General features: G+C 44.8%; 1 protein-coding gene across 1 annotated transcript in view; it reads right to left on the bottom strand.

Moving 5' to 3' along the window:
- Positions 1-14,098: 14,098 nt before the first annotated feature.
- LOC103267660 (retinol dehydrogenase 16-like) overlaps positions 14,099-17,755 on the bottom strand; it is a 5,214-nt gene continuing 1,557 nt past the window's right edge. The window contains 4 exon segments of the mRNA XM_008065244.1: positions 14,099-14,316; positions 14,868-15,016; positions 15,347-15,362; positions 16,390-16,632. Of these exon segments, the coding sequence (XP_008063435.1) occupies positions 14,099-14,316; positions 14,868-15,016; positions 15,347-15,362; positions 16,390-16,632 (626 nt within the window).

Genomic DNA, 17,755 nt, shown 5'->3' with positions numbered 1-17,755 from the left:
CATGTTGGTCTTGAAATAACCTGGTTCAATCACAGTGACCTTCACTCCAAAGAAGGACAGCTCCCCACTGCAATACAGACAGGCAGAGGTAGGAATTCAGAGATCTAGGGAGGCAAAACACAAGAAACAAATAAACACAATAAAAACCCAACAGGGAATGGTGGTGGGATACGCTAGAAGCTTGGCTGGTTGGGAAGCACAGCAACTAGAGGGTAGCATTTAGGATGATGTCATTGCTTCTGTGTAAGGTTTTCAGGTTTTCCGTGTTGGAACTCACTAGCTCTAAACCCTACGTATTCTCCAGCAAGACAACACTTCAGTGCCATCTCCTTCTACCATTCACATCCAATGGACCCCCAGGCCTCACCAATTTTATCTCCCCTGTGCTCCTCACTTCCCCTGCCAGAAAAGCCCATGATCCTCTCTCAGCCGGGCTTTGCAACTGTCCTCTGAGGAGCACCCTCTGTCCTACTCTTAGCTCCCCCCACTCATAGCCAAGCCGCTCCCAGTAGTCAGTGGGTGTCTAGATGTTCGTAAGACCCAATGGCTACCTTGAGTAAACCTCTCCCATGATGGCTCCACTGCGAAGACTTTGAAGAGCAGCACCTGGTTAGGGCCCACAGACACCCTAGGAGCCCTCCTATGCCCACCAGCCTCCCTTCCCCAGGCTTGGCCTTGTCCTTAACCCTAGAAGGACCTTACAGCTTATGCTCTCCCTGGGCCTGGGCTGACATGATTCCCTCATCCAGGAGCCCTTTCCACCCTCCTACCAAGCTTCCATGTGGAGTTTGTCACTCCTCAGCTCACACTTCATCTCCAGGCCCCTCACCAAACCCAGTGGCTACCATGGCCACCATGGCTGGCTTGGTCACACCCCTATAAGGTTCGGCAGTAACAATTCTGGATCCCTTTGTATGTCTCTCAGTTCTCAGAGATTTAGGTCAGAGGCAAAACCTTATTGTTGTCTCTGGACACATTTCTTGGGCGGCATTCAGACAAATCTCTACAAGTGTGTGTGGTATTGAGTCAAATGCTCTACACACCCTCTCAAGGGCTCCCTGAAACTGAATGTCATGGTGGCTTAGGAGGCGGAAAAGAAGGTCTGCTGGGGAGGTGGTCCCTTATGCCATCCTTTGTCCCTTGTTTGCCCATATAAGGATGGGCCTAGGGCCCAGAACGCTCTTTCCCTAGAAAGGAGGAGCCCAAAACCTGGGGAGGGTTCATCTTCTTGTGAGGGAATGTCTTTCATGGCTCAGACTCAGTGAATATTCCTGGAGACTCTCTGACCACGGGAACCATGGCACGCTTTTGTATGTGATCTTTCTCTGATTTTTCTGGATATGAGAAAAGCCTTGATCCATCCAGTGCGGACCCTGTGGTGTCTGTTGGTTAGTCTAATACCAAGGTATACTAAAAGGAAGTGTGTAGAGTCTGCCCCTAGAGTACCAGTCAGTACATGGTGTTTTGTCTCTGGGACTGGTAACATGTACAGCATTTTCTGCTTAGCAGGTTTGGGAACCAATCTATGAGGATCCAATTCTGCCTCAGACAATTTTGACTGAGGGACTCTTCCAGGGCAGAGGGATCCTCCTGCCACACTTCACACAGAAATGTGCTTCCCAGTGAATGGCCAGCCACAACCCAAAAAAGGAAGATGAGAGGGGTCAGAAAAGGAGTCAGAAGGATCTCAATAAAGGGTTCAAAGGTTGTGACTAAGTGATTGCACAGGAAAAGGTTTTTTTGGAAGCAAAGGAGCAGGAGGACACAGGGTGGGCCCTCTCCCAGTCCAATACCTGAAGGAATCTGAGAAGGCCTCCACTCAAACTTGGAGATACTGTAGCCTCTAACAAAAAGGGACAACCAGCCCATGACTCTGGAGATGTTGACCATGCAGCCTCTCACCATCCTCACTAAGGGCAGCAGGGTCAGAATCACATCAATCAGCCCCAACGGGTTCACATCCAGGATGGTCACAAAGTCCTCTTTGGCCAGCCAACCACTGGGGACTGAGGCCATGGTAATGACAGCATTATTCACCAGGCTCCAGAGTCTTAAACAGTGGGAAGATGAGAGCGCAACACTGTGTTGTGCCCGCGGAATGTGGACACATTAGCACAGAAGTTCACACTCCAGTAGAGTGAAGGTCTCATGACAGGTGCGGGATGGGGAGTAGGTAGACCAGAGGTGGCACGGGGTCTACAGGGCCAGGATCTGCACACCCTGCAGTGAGTGGAGGACAGAACCCAAGCCTCACTTCTTGGATTCCTCAGGGCCTAGTCTACTGCCTGGTGGACAACAGGCACTTCACCCCATATTTGAGGATTGCAGAAACTCAGGTTGAGGAAATATTGTGGATTTATTACTCTGGAAGCATGGACAACATTGTTGGTTATTTACACATTAACGTTGTCCTTGCAGATTTGTGTTACATTCACTTGCATTTTCAGATTTTCTGAACACCTTACATAGTGTGCAACAATTATCTGTCAATGGAATAAGAGAGACATGAGAGAAGAAAATGAGGAAGTGAGGGAAGAGAAGAAGAGAAAAAGACATAAGAAAAAAGACAAGGCCAATACCTGAGTCAAGTTCAACTGAGAAATACAGTCCTGAAGCTCCAGGTTTGGGAAAATGTGGAGAACAATCCTGTATTTGACCTCAGGAACTGACCTGGAGACATCCCCATCAATATGAACTACATCTCTACAGAAAACACTTGGAAATGCCAATGCACAGTCTTTGAGGAGAGACAAGGTCACCACATCTCAACGGCTAGGACACAGACTCCACTCTCTGAGCCTGAAAATGTCACTCTGTTCTCCCAACCCATCAGAAGGCCACTCTCCAGCCTTCTTGTAAGAGTTCAATCAATATACACCTTTAAAGGAATGCAAGTAAATAAAAGTAGATTCCGATTTATGACAATAAGAAGTAGAGAAAAATCCCAAAATCCAGCCACTGAGTATGATTTAAATAAATAATACTATATCAATGATAGAGTATTCTAAATCGTTGAACAATAAATACAGCGTCAAAATTTTCATTATGTTGGAAAAAATGTTCATTTCCTTGAGAGAACTGAATGTGATGCAAACTGTACAGCAAAATGTCACACAATTTTGTAAATATGTAAAAAAGTATGTATGGATGGCGATTTAAGGTGAATTGTGTTTTTATCTTTATATATTTCACAATGTTACACAATCATTACATTTTGTATTTATTCCTAGATGAAATAAGTCAATGTTCTTTTCCCTCATAATTAGGCAGACAAACTAGTGTAATGAAAAGAAAAGGAAACCCCTTACAAGTTAAGTTCTTAAACCAGTACTTACACTGATCTCTTCCTCTGAAAATAGGGAGGATCTTAGTTCTGGGTGGACAGTGATGGCCCCAGCTAACCCTGAGAACATGAATTCATCTCCAGTTCTGGCCCACCAACCCATGCACACCCCAGCACATTACCCCTTTCAGAAAGTCACCAGACATACATCAAGCAATCCAGAACTTCTGCTTACAAACAAGGGGAGACAGCAGAAAGGAATTCTGGAGGGAAAATTCTCAGCAGGACACACTCTCCCCAAGACCAGAGCACGCCAAGGTTAGGAGGGGCTGGGAAATAGAAGGAGAAAGGCCTCAGGCTGGCTTGTTGAGTGAGACATAGGAGGCAGCCAGTGTTATATCGACCCAAAGACACTCTAGGAATCACCCCAGGGAGCTGACAGGAGGCGTCCCTTTCATACAGAAGGAAGAACAGACACGCTTCATGAACCAGGTGGTACTTCTGTCTCCCATATGCTCCTTCACCCACTGGGCAGCTGCAGCAACATTCTCTGTCCTAGTAACATCCAGGGTCACATTCTCTGTCCTAGTGACATCCAGGGTCACTGTCTCCAGCCTGCCTGACGTCTGATCCCTCAGCTGCTCAGCTCCCTTCTCCATCAGACATGCAGCCAGCACCCTCAAGCCTCGCTTGTCCAACCGTCTAACCAGCAGTTTCCTGAAGTCCGTGTCACAGCCCATGACGAACACATACTTGTCTGGGAGGTGGCTCACCACCTGCCTCTCCTGGTACCAGCACACAAGGTAGAACAGGGCCACAAGGGTTGCCAGGTAGGGCCACATAGCTTTGCTGAGGACACACACACACAAACTGTGGTGAAAAAAGACTCTGACCCCTGTTCAGAGAGGAGGACTTAAGAACACAGAGGGCTGCTGTGACAGTTAAGTCTCCAGGTTCTCTGGCATGGAGACCCCACTTCCTTCCAAATCGCTGTCTATCTGCAGAGGTTTTTATTTTGGCTTCACCTCTCTGCTGTTTGAACTGCTTGAGCAAGTACCCACACATATCTTTGAAAATCCCATGTTTTTCCCAGTAGGAACATAGCACCGCTCGGCAATGTTTTCCTTGACCCTTGATTTCTCTCTTCTTGTTGTCCACACACAGTTGTCCAGGCAGGTGCGTAAAGAGATGCCTGCCCACACACCACAGCATACGCCTTTGTGATCTAAGTACAAGGGTCAGAACTGTCTCTCCATATTCCTGTACCAGCCCTCCTTGACCATGGTATTCCTGAACAGAGTGATCTTACTGGGAGGCTACACTGTGTTTGGAGACACACTGGAGTGAAACTCATCTCTTAATCTGTGTTTCCTCTTCCAGTTCAACACCCAGAATCACTCCACAGAAATTAGATCACTATCAGTCCCTCTAGGAATAGAAAAAGACAGCCAAAGAGTGGACAGGATATGTTCCCTCCTGCTATATTAGTTTTCTTCCAGAAAGGAGGACACAATACTAAGGTAGAGTGTGACCTCAGAGGAAAAGAAAGGAGAAAGAAGGGAATGGGGGCACAAAACCCACAGGAAGGAAACTCCAACAGCTGCTGCGAGGGTGGAATGGGATGACTGACAAAGTAGGTGAAACGGTGCTTACCGTCTCACACCCAGAGGATGCCCTTTCCCCAGCCCTGGGTGCTGGGTCCATTGTCCTCTGCCCTCCCCTGCCAGGTCACACATTCAGAGTCCTCTCAATGACCAGAGTCTCCTTCAACCATGAATCCTCAAGGGCCATGTGCAGAGACATTTCCCAATCCCCACACCTACTGCTTCTCTTCTGTTCATCCTAAGAGTAATAGAGCCCTTCCCTGGGCTGGCAGGTGCTTTCCAGACCACTCCAGAGTCCACAGCCATCCCAGGGAGTCCCAAAGAGGACAGCCAGACAGAGGAAAAGTCAGGGTAACACTCCCTCACCTGGACCTACAAGCAGAATGTGAAATTCTTCAGTCTTCTCTTGCTTGGAGAATCTGCTCCCCCTTCCAATCTTTAACAACCAAAATGAGTAACTGAGGCATAAGGCTCAATCATCACAGTTTATTAAGCCACCTTTAGGGTATTATCAAACCAAAGTTGGTCCTCTCACCCAGCACAGGAAACTCAAGCACTCGCATTGAGATAGCAATGAGAGGAGGTGAGGCATGCATTGCAGGGCTCCAAGCGTTAAGACCAAAACTCCCTGATAGCTCACAGGTAAGAGTTTGAAAGGCATGAGGGAGAGGCTATATAAGCAAAGCCTTACATCAAGGCATGTAGCATTTGCATTGCTTTACATAAGAAGGCAGGGCACCTCCAAGTAGGGCCCACCAGCCACAGGTGGATTCAAAAATGTTCTGATTTTTTATTGTTAAAGGAGGCAAAGCTTTGTCTAAAACCTTGGGATGCACAGAAAAGAACGTTAGCGCTGATTCATGTGCGAGACCACCTCCAGACCCTGCAAGATGAAATCGAGAACCACAATCAGTGGTATAAGCTCAACCCTCCCTGCCCCTTATCTGAAGTCTAAGTGGCAAAGGATCCTCTTGGTGGGAGTCTGGGTTTCTGAAAAACAGCTCAAGGACCTATGTTAAGATGCTAACTTTAGTGTCTACAAGGAACCAAATATCTCATGGCTCTAACCTCCTTGGCTGTTGCTTTAAATAACTATTCCCTTTTTGCTCCTCAAGTTGCTCGTTTACTTCTCAGGGTTCCTGGAACTACAGTTAGGTCCTGGAATTTCTTTGAAGGATCTCAAAAATTTTCTTTTGCTTATTTTTTTTAATTTAAATCTTTAAAAAATTTTAAATTATAGATATATGGGGTACGAGTGAGAGTTAATTACATAAGTAGGCTACATACAGATGAGGTCTGGGCTTCTAACTGGCCCTCATTCCACTTGGTAGTGGACCAGGCCCCATTTGTGCTATCATATGCTCCCCACCCTCATCCTCCCCTCCTTCCCCTAGCAGTGCCCAGTGACTGCCAATCCCTCCCTTGTGCTAATGTGACTAGTGTTCAGGGCCCCCTTATGAGTAAGAACATGTGGTATTCAGTTCTTTGTTTCTGTGACAGTTTACTTAATATGATGATCTCCAACTCCATGCAGTTTGCTGCAAATCCATGGTTTTATTCTTTCTTACGATTGCATCATACTCTATCATGTATTTCCATCCACATTTTCTTTATCCAGTCCACTTTCAATGGGTAGCAGGGTGGGTTCCATGTTTTTGCTATTGCAAATAGTGAGGCAATAAACATGTGTGCACATGTGTCTTTTTTGTAGAAGGATTTATGTTTCTCCAGGAGAGTGATTGCCGGATCACAGGGAAGATGAGTTCTTTTGGAAATCATCACACTGTTTTCCATAGAGGTTGAACTAGCTTGTACTCCCACCAGCAGTATCGAAGTGTTCCCTTTTCTCCACACCCACACCAGTAACTGTTGTTTTTGATTTGTTAATTATGGCCATCCTTAAGTGCTACCTCATTGTAGTTTTGATTTGCATTTCTCTGATGATTAGTGAGGCTAAGCATTTTTTCATGTGCCTGTTGGCTGCTTGTATGTTGTTTTTTGAGATGTATCTGTTCATGTCCATTGCCCACTTTTTAATGGGGTTGTTTTTTCCTTTCACTTTGTTTGAGTTCCTTATAGATCCTGGATGTTAGGCCTTGTCAGATGCATAATTTCCAAATATTATTTTTTGTTCTGTGGGTTGTCTTTACTCTCTTGATGGTTTCTTTTGCTGTGCAAAAGCTCTTCAATTTGATGAGGTCATACTTGTCTATCTTAGCTTTTATGGCATTTGCTTTTGAGGACTTGATCAAGAATTTGTTGCCTACTCCTATGCGCATATTACTCCTATGTTCTCTTCTAGGATTCTTGTAGTTTGAAGTTTCACGTTTAGGTCTTTGACCCATTTTGAGTTTATTTTTGTATATGGTGATAGGTAGAGATCCAATTTCATTCTCCTGCATGTGATTAGCCAACTTTTCCAGCACCATTTGCTAAATATGGTCTCCTTTCTCCAGTGATTGTTATTGGTGGATTTGTCGAAGATGAGTTAGTTGAGAGACCATGTTTTTACTTCAGAAATCTCTGTCCTGTTCCATTGGTCTATGTGCCTATTCCCGTACCAATACCAGACTGCCTTGGTTACTGTAGCCTTGTAATAAGGTTCAAAGTCTGAAAGTGTGATACCTCCCACTTTGTTACTTTTGTTGAGAATTGTTTTGGTTATTCGTGCTCTTTTTCATTTCCATATGAAATTCTGTATTGCTTCCAGGTCTGTGAAAAATAATGTTGGTAATTTGATTGGTATTTTATTGAATCTGTAGATTGCCTTTGGTAGGATGGACATCTTGACAATATTCATTCTTCCAATCTGTGATCATGGGATGTTTTTTCTATTTGCTTGTGTAATCTTTTATTTCTTTGAGCAGCATTTTGAGGCTCTCATTGCAAATGTCTTCCACTTATCTGGTTAAGTAGATGCCATGGTATTCCATTTTATTTTTTGTGACTATTGCGAATGGAATTGTACTTTTTATTTTACTCTCTGCCTGCTTGTTGCTGGTGTATAGGAATGCAAATGTCTTTTGCACATTGATTTTTTTGTAACCCAAGACTTTACTAAAGTCATCTATCCATGAGAAGAGGCTTTTCACAGACTCCCTAGGGTTCTCAAAGTATAGAGTCATGTCATCCATGAAGAGGGATAGCTTGACTTCCTCTTTTCCTATTTTGATATACCTGATTTCCTTCTCTTGCCTAATTCCTCTGGCTAGGACTTCCACTACTATGTTGAATAGGAAAAATGAGACTGGGAATACTTGTCTTGTTCTAGTTCTTACGGAGAATGCTTCCAGCTTCTGCCCATTGAGAAAAATGTTGGCTATGGCTTCATCATAGGTGGTTCTTACTATTTTGAGGAATGTTCCTTCTATGCCTAGGTGCTCAAGAGTTTTTATCAAAAAGGGATGCTGAATTGTATCAAATGCTTTTTCTGCATCTAATGATATAACCATATGGTTCTTTGTTTTGTATCTGTTAATGTGCTAAATTACATTTATTGTCTTGCAAATGTTGAAACAGCCCTGCATTTTGGGAATGAAACCCATCTGGTCATGGTAGATGATCCTTGACATGAGTTGTTGGGTCAAATTTGCTAGAATCTTGAGAATTTTTGCATCTATGTTCATCAAGGAGATTGGCCTGCAATTCTCTTTCCTTGTTGGATCTTTGCCAGGTTTGAGTATCGGTACAATGTCAGCTTTATAAAAACAAGTTGAGGAGAATTCCGTCATTCTCAGTGCCTGGAATACTTTCAATAAGATTAGTATCAGCTACTCCTTGAATGTCTTATAGAATTCAGCTGGGAAGTCATCTGGTTCAGGACTCTTTTTGGCAGAGAGGTTTCTTTTTTTTTTTTGAGTTGGAGGCTCACTCTGTCGCCCAGACTGGAGTACAGTGGCCACTCCCAGTCACCGCAGCCTTGACCTGCTGAGCTCCAGGGATCCTTCCGCCTCAGCCTTCCATGTAGCTGGAACTTCAGGCGCGCGCTACCACACCTGGCTAATTTTTTGTAGAGATGAGGTCTCACCAAGTTGCCCAGGCGGGTGTCGAACCCGTGGACTCAGGCAATCCACTCACCTCAGCCTCCCAAGGCGCGGAATTACAGTCTGAGCCACCGAGCCTGGTTCAGAGAGGTTTCTTATCCATTAGATTTCATGGATTGTTATTAGTCTGTTTAGAGTTTCAATTTATTCTTGTTTCAACGTTGGAGGGTTGTGTGAGGTCAGAAAGCCCTCCATTTCCTGTAGATTTTCTAGTTTATTTGCATACAGGTGTTCATAGTAATCTTTGATTATCTTTCGAATTTCTTCCAGGTCAGTTGTAACTTCACCTTTTTCATCTCTAATTGTGTTTATTTGAACTTTCTCTTTTTTTAGTCAATCTGACCAGCAGTTCCATCAATCTAATTTATCCTTTAAAAGAACCAGCTTTTTGCCTTGCTGATCCTTTCTATGATATTTTTTTCTTCTATATCCTGCAATTGTGATTTTATCTTAGTGATCTGGATTTTTTCTACTGAAATTAGGATTTAGATGATCTTACTCTTTCAGTTCCCTTAGGTGTGACATTAGGTTGTTTACTTGTGATCTTTCTATTTTATTGATGTGTGTGTGCAATGCTATGAATTTTTCTTTTTACACTGTTTTCATGCCTCCCAGAGAGTCTGATAAGATGTATTTTTGTTTTTTGTTTCCAGGAATCTTTTTATCTCTGTATTGAATTCTGTGTTGTTCCAGAAGTCATTCAGCAGCATGTAGTGCAGTGTCCATGTCTTTGTATGTTTTGGGGATTTTGTTGGTGATGATATTTATCTGTATTCCACTGTGATCTGAGAAGATGCATGATATTATTCTGATGTTTTGAAATTTGTTTGCCCTTCATTTTTGTCCGAGAATGTGATCAATCCTGGGGTGTGTTCCATGTGCTAATAAGTAGAATGTATACTCTGTAGATGTTGGGTGGAGTGTTCTGTAGAGATCTATCAAATATATTTGATTAAGCGTCAAGTTAAGGTTCCAGATCTTGTCGGTGTTTTGCCTCAATGATCTGCCTAAGGCTGTTAGTGGGGAATTTGGGTCTCCAGCTATGATTGTGTGAGTGTCAATGTCCTCTCCTAGTTTGCTTAGTAGCTGTTTTATAAAACCTGTTGCTTTGTATTGGGTGCATATATGCTTAAGATGGCTATTTCTTTCTGGCAGATTAAATCTTTTATCATTATGCCATGTCCTTTTTAATGTTTGGTGGTTTAAAGTCTGCTTTGTCAGATATCAGAACAGCTACGCCTGCCCTCTTCTGTTTTCCGTTTGCCTGAAAAGTCATTTTCCAGACTTTAACTTTGAACCTGTTGTCCTTTGCAGTGAGATGAATTTCTTGGAGGCAGCCAAGAGTTCCGTCATGTTTCTTTATCCACTTTGCCACTCTGTGTCTCTCCAGTGGTACATTCAGTCCATTCACATTCAAATTAATTATTGAAATGTGAGTTTATCTCTGTCATAGAGTTCTTAGAGGGTTGCTATGATTCCTTTTTACTTTTACATTTATATTTGTGAGTATTTTCATTTTTATGAGTGCTCTGTATGCTCTGTTAACTCTGTGCTTGCCCGTACTTTTGTGATGGTATGACTGTTCTTTCTTTTTCTTTTCCTTAAGCATCTCCTGAAAAGCTGACCTGAAGGCATCATATTCTCTTAGAGATCAGATGTCTGGAAAGAATTTTAACTCTCTGTCACTGGTGAAGCTTAGCTTGGCAGGGCAGGAAATATTTGGTTGGACTTGCTTATCTTTAAGAACATTAAAAATTGGACTCTTGTCCTTTTTGACTTGTACTGTTTCTGCAGATAAGTCTGTAGCAATTTTAATGAGTCTTCCCCAGTAAGAGGTCTGATCTTTCTCTCTTGCTGCCTGTAGGATTTTTTTCTTCCGTGCTTATTTTGTGGAGGCAAAATACTATCTGTTTTTGGGATGGTCTTCTCATGTGAAACAGTGCAGATGTTCTCATAATCTCTTGTGCTTGAATAGTCACATCTGGAGCAAGATGTGGGAAGTTTTCTTAAATGAACTCATGAAATGCTCATTCCATGTTTTTGCTTCAAGGATATCAATCAGGTGAAGATTTGGCTTCTTGACACAGTCCCATATCTCTTGGAGGCTTTGCTCCTTCTTTTTGAGCTTTTTTTTCCTGTGTTTGACAGACTGAGTTAGTTCCATATTTTGGTCTTCAAGCTCTAAGACTCTTTCCTCTGCCTGATTGATCCTTCTCCATATGCTTGTTACTGTGTTTTTAATTTTCAGGATGAAGTTTTTTATTTCCATTTTTTTTGGAATGAGCTTTTCTGAAATTGACCAACACCACTTTTACTTCTTGTATGACTTTGCTGAGTCTCACTTCTACTTTCACTTGGTTTTCTTTGCTCATTTTAGCCATCCAATGTCTGATTTCTGTGACTGTCATCTGGGGCAGGTCGTTCTGGGAGATTTCCATTGTTTGTGCTCTGATAGCTGCTTTTTTGTGTGCTGTCTCTTTAGGACTCTGAGAATTGCTTATATTTTTTCATTTTTTTTTTTCTCATTTGTGGCATGCCTCTCTTTCTATAATTCCTCTTTGGTTTTTTTGTTCTAATGCTAGTCAATGACCATCTCTTCTAGGGCCTTCTATCATTCAATGTAGGTCACTCAGTTAGAGGTAGAAGGGCATTCACGTCTGTTCCTTGCTCTACCCTGTGGCAGACTCTTACCTGAGATTGTCTCTTCTGCTGTTAAACTAGTTAAGCTGGTTTTCAGCCCCTGTTGCAAGCATTCTGAGGAGAGCAGGTGAGGGGATGGGCCTCTGCCAACAGTTTGCAGCTCAGAAGTCATCCCATTGGGAAAACCTTCAGATGTCTTTTGTGCTGCTCCCTCCCTGATAAAGTTTACACTCAGTTTTGAAAAAAGAGCAAGCTCATTGCCACAGGGTGGGGGAGGAGATTTGTCCTATCATTGGGAAGTAATCCTTCCTGATCTGGTGCTGCTGGCCATGGACACCTGCTGAGTTCAATCTGTAGGTGAGTTTTCCTGGCCTGGGTTCAACCACCGGACTACTCTGGTAAAGGTGCACTCTCAGTGGCTGTGCCAGTGCAGGTTTTGTTTCCCCTTCTACTTGGCTCAGTTGCCCTCCCCTGTGTCCTGACCAGGACTCCTCCCACTGGGGCCAATGACTCTGTGAGCAGCAGGGAGTGGGCTGGGTGGGGGGAGGTGGAGCAGACTCAAAGTGTCTCAGAATCACTTGCCCCTGCTTGTTCACTGGGTAGGGCTTCAGTTCTTGTGTGAGCCCTGGCACATGCCAGGGAATGGAGTGCCTGGGGCCTGGGTTCCAGCATCTGCCATTGCTTTCTGGTCTCTATGTCTTCAAAGAGACCTTTTCTGAGTGCAGGATCCTTCACCCATCCTAAACTGTTAAAAGCGTCTCTTTCTATTGGCAGCTGGGTTCCTACTCTCTGTCTCATTTGGTGAAAGACAGTGGTCTGCTGCTCCAAGATAGCAATCTATGTTAAAATCTTTTTAAAGGATTCTCCTTTGTTTATAAGATTTCAAGTTTTTTTTGGCTTTAGCAGGTCATAAAAGACCTTCCATCATCCCTTCCTCCAAAAACTTTCCTTATTTGCATGCTGGGAGTGGGTGTTGCAGGCCTGTAAGAAAGGTCCCTACTCAAACTCAAGGGTGTGTCCAGGAAAAACAGAAACCAAAGGCACATCTGTGTCTGTTTTTCCAAAGGAGTTTTAGGAGGTTTAGTATTTATATGTCTCTTAAAGGTGAGGAAAGGCATGTAGGAAGAGGGGCAGGTAGGCAGTAAGACCAATGGTTACATTCCTGTGACACTTTACTTAGTGCCCAGTAAATCTACATTTTTCAGAAGATAAGGTGAATGTTTGAAGAGAAAATGGAAGGAAAGGAAGAGATAGTCACTCAGACATCTCTGGGTAGGTGGAGCAATGCATCCTGCCTTTGTTCTGTACCTGGAAACTGAGCTTATAATTGATATGATCAGTGTAGAGATGAACAGACATGAGTTTTAAGCACCAGACTTAGAGTGTAGACTTAAAGTCACAGCTGGCATGCCATGTTTGCGAAAGGTCAGCTAAGAATTGACTTATGAATGATCTTGGGTAGCCCTATATAGGTGCCTGGAGTCCTTTACCTTTCCCTAGGGATCTGGCTGGGTACATCATTAGGAACAGCTATTCACTGTGAGAAGGTGTACATGACACGCTCTCAGGACTTAAGTTGGGAGGTCCTGAGATTTTATATTTTCCTTTCCATCTTCCACTAAGACTCTTGCCCAAGATGTCTTGATAGTGACAGCCTCACACACTCTCGGGAAGGGTAAGCTTGCCAGGCTCCAGGGCTCTAATTCTAAGCTCCTGTGTGAACCAGTAGTCGTCCACTTCCTGGTGATGCCATGTCTGCTCTCTGTGGGAGAACCAGCTCATCTTTCTTATCCCTGGACTTCCATGAAGGCACCTGCCTCTCCCCCTCATAGGTCCAACCCTACTGTCCTTTAGGGTCACAATATGACCAATGGGGCATGGGTAACCTTTTATTCAAAAATAAAAATAATCCAGAGAAATGCATGGTTCCAAGAGAAATCAAAAGTTGGTTTCTGTGTCCTCTGTCAGTATTTCTGTTGAGGACACCACCACCCAGCCAATGCCTACAGAGCTGGCACTTGAGATCTGAGGGGTCAGGCTGATGGTGGCCTTCTCACACCCACCCAGGATATCTCAGAGAAGAGGACACCACTTCATCCAGGCCATTTCCATTCAACATGAGATCTAGACTGGCCAAGTCAATGCAGACCCCTGAAAGAGGACAGGAGGCAGGGATGGTGTGGGGTGGGCTGAGGCTCCTTCCACCTGCTCACACCATCCCCAGTTGTGTGGATTCCTCAGAACTGGCTGACAGACTCATAGACTTCAGTGGCCGCCCAAGGCAACAGGGCAGCAGTGAGTACTACAGGGGCTCCATTGTTCAGCAAAATACCTTGGTTCTTTCCAGCTGATATTGCCAGGGTCTTAAGTAATAGCTCAGCAGAATCCTGTGGAGGGAATTAGAAAGAGGATGGACCGGGTGCCCTGCTGACATGAGAGCTCCCTCCCTCCATTCCATGTCTCTCCTCATGATACGTCACCCCTCACACAGCATGCATTATCACCTACCATGCAGCTTGGTCTTGGCTTCACAGGGCTTTGACTGGCCTTGGAAAGACCCAGTAGAGCATGGCAACCACCATAAAGGTGGGCGTGTAGCTCATGGGAAGGTAGAGAAGCTTGATGTCCCAGCCAGGGAAATAACACATGTGGGGGTGGCAGGCGGTCAGTGCATGCTCCTTGCAGTTTGTCACCAAGGGCAGACCCTGTTTGCACATTTGCTCCATTAATTCAGCTGCTTTCATGTCTGTTCAGAGTGAGAAAACATTCATGTCTACTTCTACCTGCAACTGGTCCTGCTTAGGGGTGGATTAGACTGGAAATTTCCCAAGAACTCATGCCCTTCCTGCCATATCAATGCCCCAAATCTAATTAATACCATTTTCCTAAAGGAAGCCCCACCCTGCTTCACACTAAACCTCTGCCTCTCTTCCTGGGCTATCAAATCTGTACAAATTGAAGATCTCTACCCACACTTGAAATCTAAGCATACACAAACCAACTTCCCGTAGTGCTGGCTTCTGGCTTCTCACGATGCCATGAGGATCTTCTCTCTCTTGCCGGCTTCACTTTTCTTCTCAAAGGTGCTCACATAGACACTGGTCCAAAGTTCTAAGAAGCTTGGATCATTTCTTTAGGTGACTGGTTGACCATAAGTGACAATGGAAATGGGACTAAGAGGGTCCCCTTCCTCCCAGCACCAGGAGAACAGACCCTCATAGTGTTGGAGGTCTCATGAGAGACCCAGGTCCAGATGAGGGTTTGCTTCTTTGGAGGGTTTGTCCACAGCTCACTTACAATATGTCAGAAACTTCTTGCCAAAGATCTTCTGGTCCTCAGGACTAGCCGGGTCCCACAACTCCTGAAAGCTCTTTGAAATTCTCTGAGCATTTTTCATGTTGGTCTTGAAATAACTGGGTTCAGTCATAGCGACCTTCACTCCAAAGCTCCCAAAGGGGGAGCTCCCTTCCGCAAGGCAGACAGACAGAGACAGGAATTCAGAAGTCTAGGGAGACAAAACACAACAGACAAACTCAACTCAACCCGGATGGTGGTGGGATAAGCTGGAAAACTTGGTGAGTTAGAAGTGCAGCAGCTAGCAGGTAACATTTCAGAGGATGGCATTGCCTCTGTGTAACATTTCCATATTTTCCATATGTGAACTCAGTAACTCTAAATCCTCCATATTCTCCAGCAAGACTCCACTTCAGTGTCATCTCCTCCTCCCCTCTCATCCAATGGATCAGCAGATCTTGCCTATTTTACCTCCTCCACACTAAGGCCCTTCCCTCCCTCTTCTTTGCCAGGCAATACCCCTAGGCATCTCTGAGCTGGGAAATTGCAGCTGTCCTCTGAGGAGCTCCCTGTGCCATAGTTTTCGTTTCCTAGACTCACTACTCCCTGCAGTCAGTGGGTATCTAGATGTCCATGAAACCAAGTGGCTGCCCTGTGGAAATCCTTTCTGTGGGGTTCCATGCCAACAGCATGAAGGGCTGCACCTGTCCAGGGCCCACAGACTCTCCACAAGCCCTCCTTTGGCCACCTGTCCAACCTTTCCCTCCAGGTCTGCCCTCGATCTTTACCCCAGGAGAACCCCGCAGCACAGGCAGTTGGCTCTTGCTCACCCAGGGCCCGGGCTGATGAGCCCGTTTCACCCTCCTTACCAGGTTGCCATGTTCTTTCCCTTGTCCAGGAGCCCTTTTCACCCTCCTTACCAGGTTGCCATGTTCTGTACTCCTTAGCTCCCATCCATCCCCAAGATCCTCCCCAAGCCTGATAGATGCCATAGTCACCATGAATGACTTGAACACACCCCGATAAACCTTGGCAACAACAAATCTAAATCTCCTGTCCCTCTCTCCATTGTCAAAGTTTTAGGTCAAGACAAAACCCCGCTGTTGTCCTAGGACATATTTCTTGGACACTCAGACAATTGTCTACAAGTGTGTGTGGTATTGAGGTCGATGCTCTGCCCACTCCCTCAAGGGCTGACTGCAACTGAATGTCATGGTGGCTGTGGACATGCGCCAGGGAACCATGTCATTCCAGTTCCAATCTGTTTCAGACATTTTTGGCCTGTAGGCCTCCTCAGTGGGGTCAAAGGAGTTTTACATAAATTTTAAGACCTGAGACTTTCCCCTCTACCAGAATATGGAGAAGTGGTTCCCAATGTGTGGCTGGCTAAATCCAGAAAGGGGGATGGTGACAAAGCATGACAGGGAAGAATCTCCAAGAAGGGACCTCTAAGGCTGTGGTGAAACAAAATCCACAAAGGCTGTCCCAGAAGAACGGAAGCAGGAGTATTATCACAGTCCAATACTTAGGGAGTCTGAGAAGGCCTCCACCCCGAACTTGGAAATGCAGTAGCCTCCACTACAAACTGACATCCAGCCTGCGATGCTAGAGACATTGACCACGCGGCCCCTCGCCTTCCTCACTAAAGGCAGCAGGTTCAGAGTCACATCAAACAACCCCAACAGGTTCACGTCCAGGATGGTCGCAAAGTCCTCATTGGGGCCCAAGTGCATGGCAATGCCAGCGTTATTCACCAGGTCCCAGAGTCCTGGACAGTGGGAAGATGAGAGAGCATCACTGTGTTGTGCCCGTGCAGTGTGGACACATTAGGGTGCAAGTTTACCTTCTAGTGAATGTATTTATTGAGTCAACAAGAATGTGCTACATGGTATAAGGGAAAAGAGTAGGGAAGGGGAAATAAGGATGTGGTGGTTTTGGAGTGTCAAGGTTTGCACATTTTCCAGCTTGTGGGGTTTGCTATGGTCCTTCTCATCTCTGCCCCCAGTGCCTGCACCCAGCATGCAATGCACCCATCTTTGGTAAGTGTATGGACAGAGTTTGAGAAAACATAGTGAGTACCCAAGAAGTATCCCTTGAGGGGAAAGAGACAGAGACAGGAAGAGAGAAATGGAGTAAGAGATAGAAACCAAAAGAGAAGGAGAAAATTTTTTTTAAATGGGGGAAGAAAAAAAGGCAAATAATTGTTTTCTACGCCATAGTTGGGAAAGACATTCTTGAAATCCAAACACTGAGGGAATTTGGAGAACAGGCCTTGTGTTGGATATCAGAGAACAAGCCATGATACAATCTGTCTCATTCCAAAACAACACCTGCTCAGGAAGCAAGGCTCACCTAGTCTAGAATTTCCAGAGCATGGAATGAATACCCAGAGCAGGCAGGGGAGGAGAAAGGAGGCCTTCTGCCATACCAGTATCCACACAGTACCCTCGGCCCCAGGAATTATCACCTTCTCTTTTCACTCTTCCAAAGGCCACAGTTGCCCTGTCCTTATAGATCCCCAGCCCACAGAGCTTTCAGAAAGAATCTATGGAAGATACAGAGGTAAACAGACAAAACAACAAGGATTTGGAACGGTCAGAGTTACCAACCTAGAGACGCCAGGTCAATAGCGTAGGAGTTTTGGTGGATGAGGGATGGGGGGGTGAAGGAGATATAGTTTGACTCTAGAAAAATTAGAAATAAGATAAGGCTTGCAATATCAGTCCTTTCTCTACTTAGAAATTTCTGGCCTTAAAGAAATAGTATTCTTTGAGCCAATTACTTATTTTATTGGAATAAAACTAAGCATGTGAACAAATCTTTGTTTTGTTTTGTTTTGTTCTTTGAGTTGGAGTCTCACTCTGTTGCCCAGACTAGAGTGCAGTGGCCGC

Source organism: Carlito syrichta, unplaced genomic scaffold (genome assembly GCF_000164805.1).
Source record: "Carlito syrichta isolate Samal-C Ts95f unplaced genomic scaffold, Tarsius_syrichta-2.0.1 Scaffold308194, whole genome shotgun sequence".
In the NCBI taxonomy this organism is placed as follows: Eukaryota; Metazoa; Chordata; class Mammalia; order Primates; family Tarsiidae; genus Carlito; species Carlito syrichta.
This window is presented reverse-complemented; position numbering and strand designations above follow the sequence as displayed.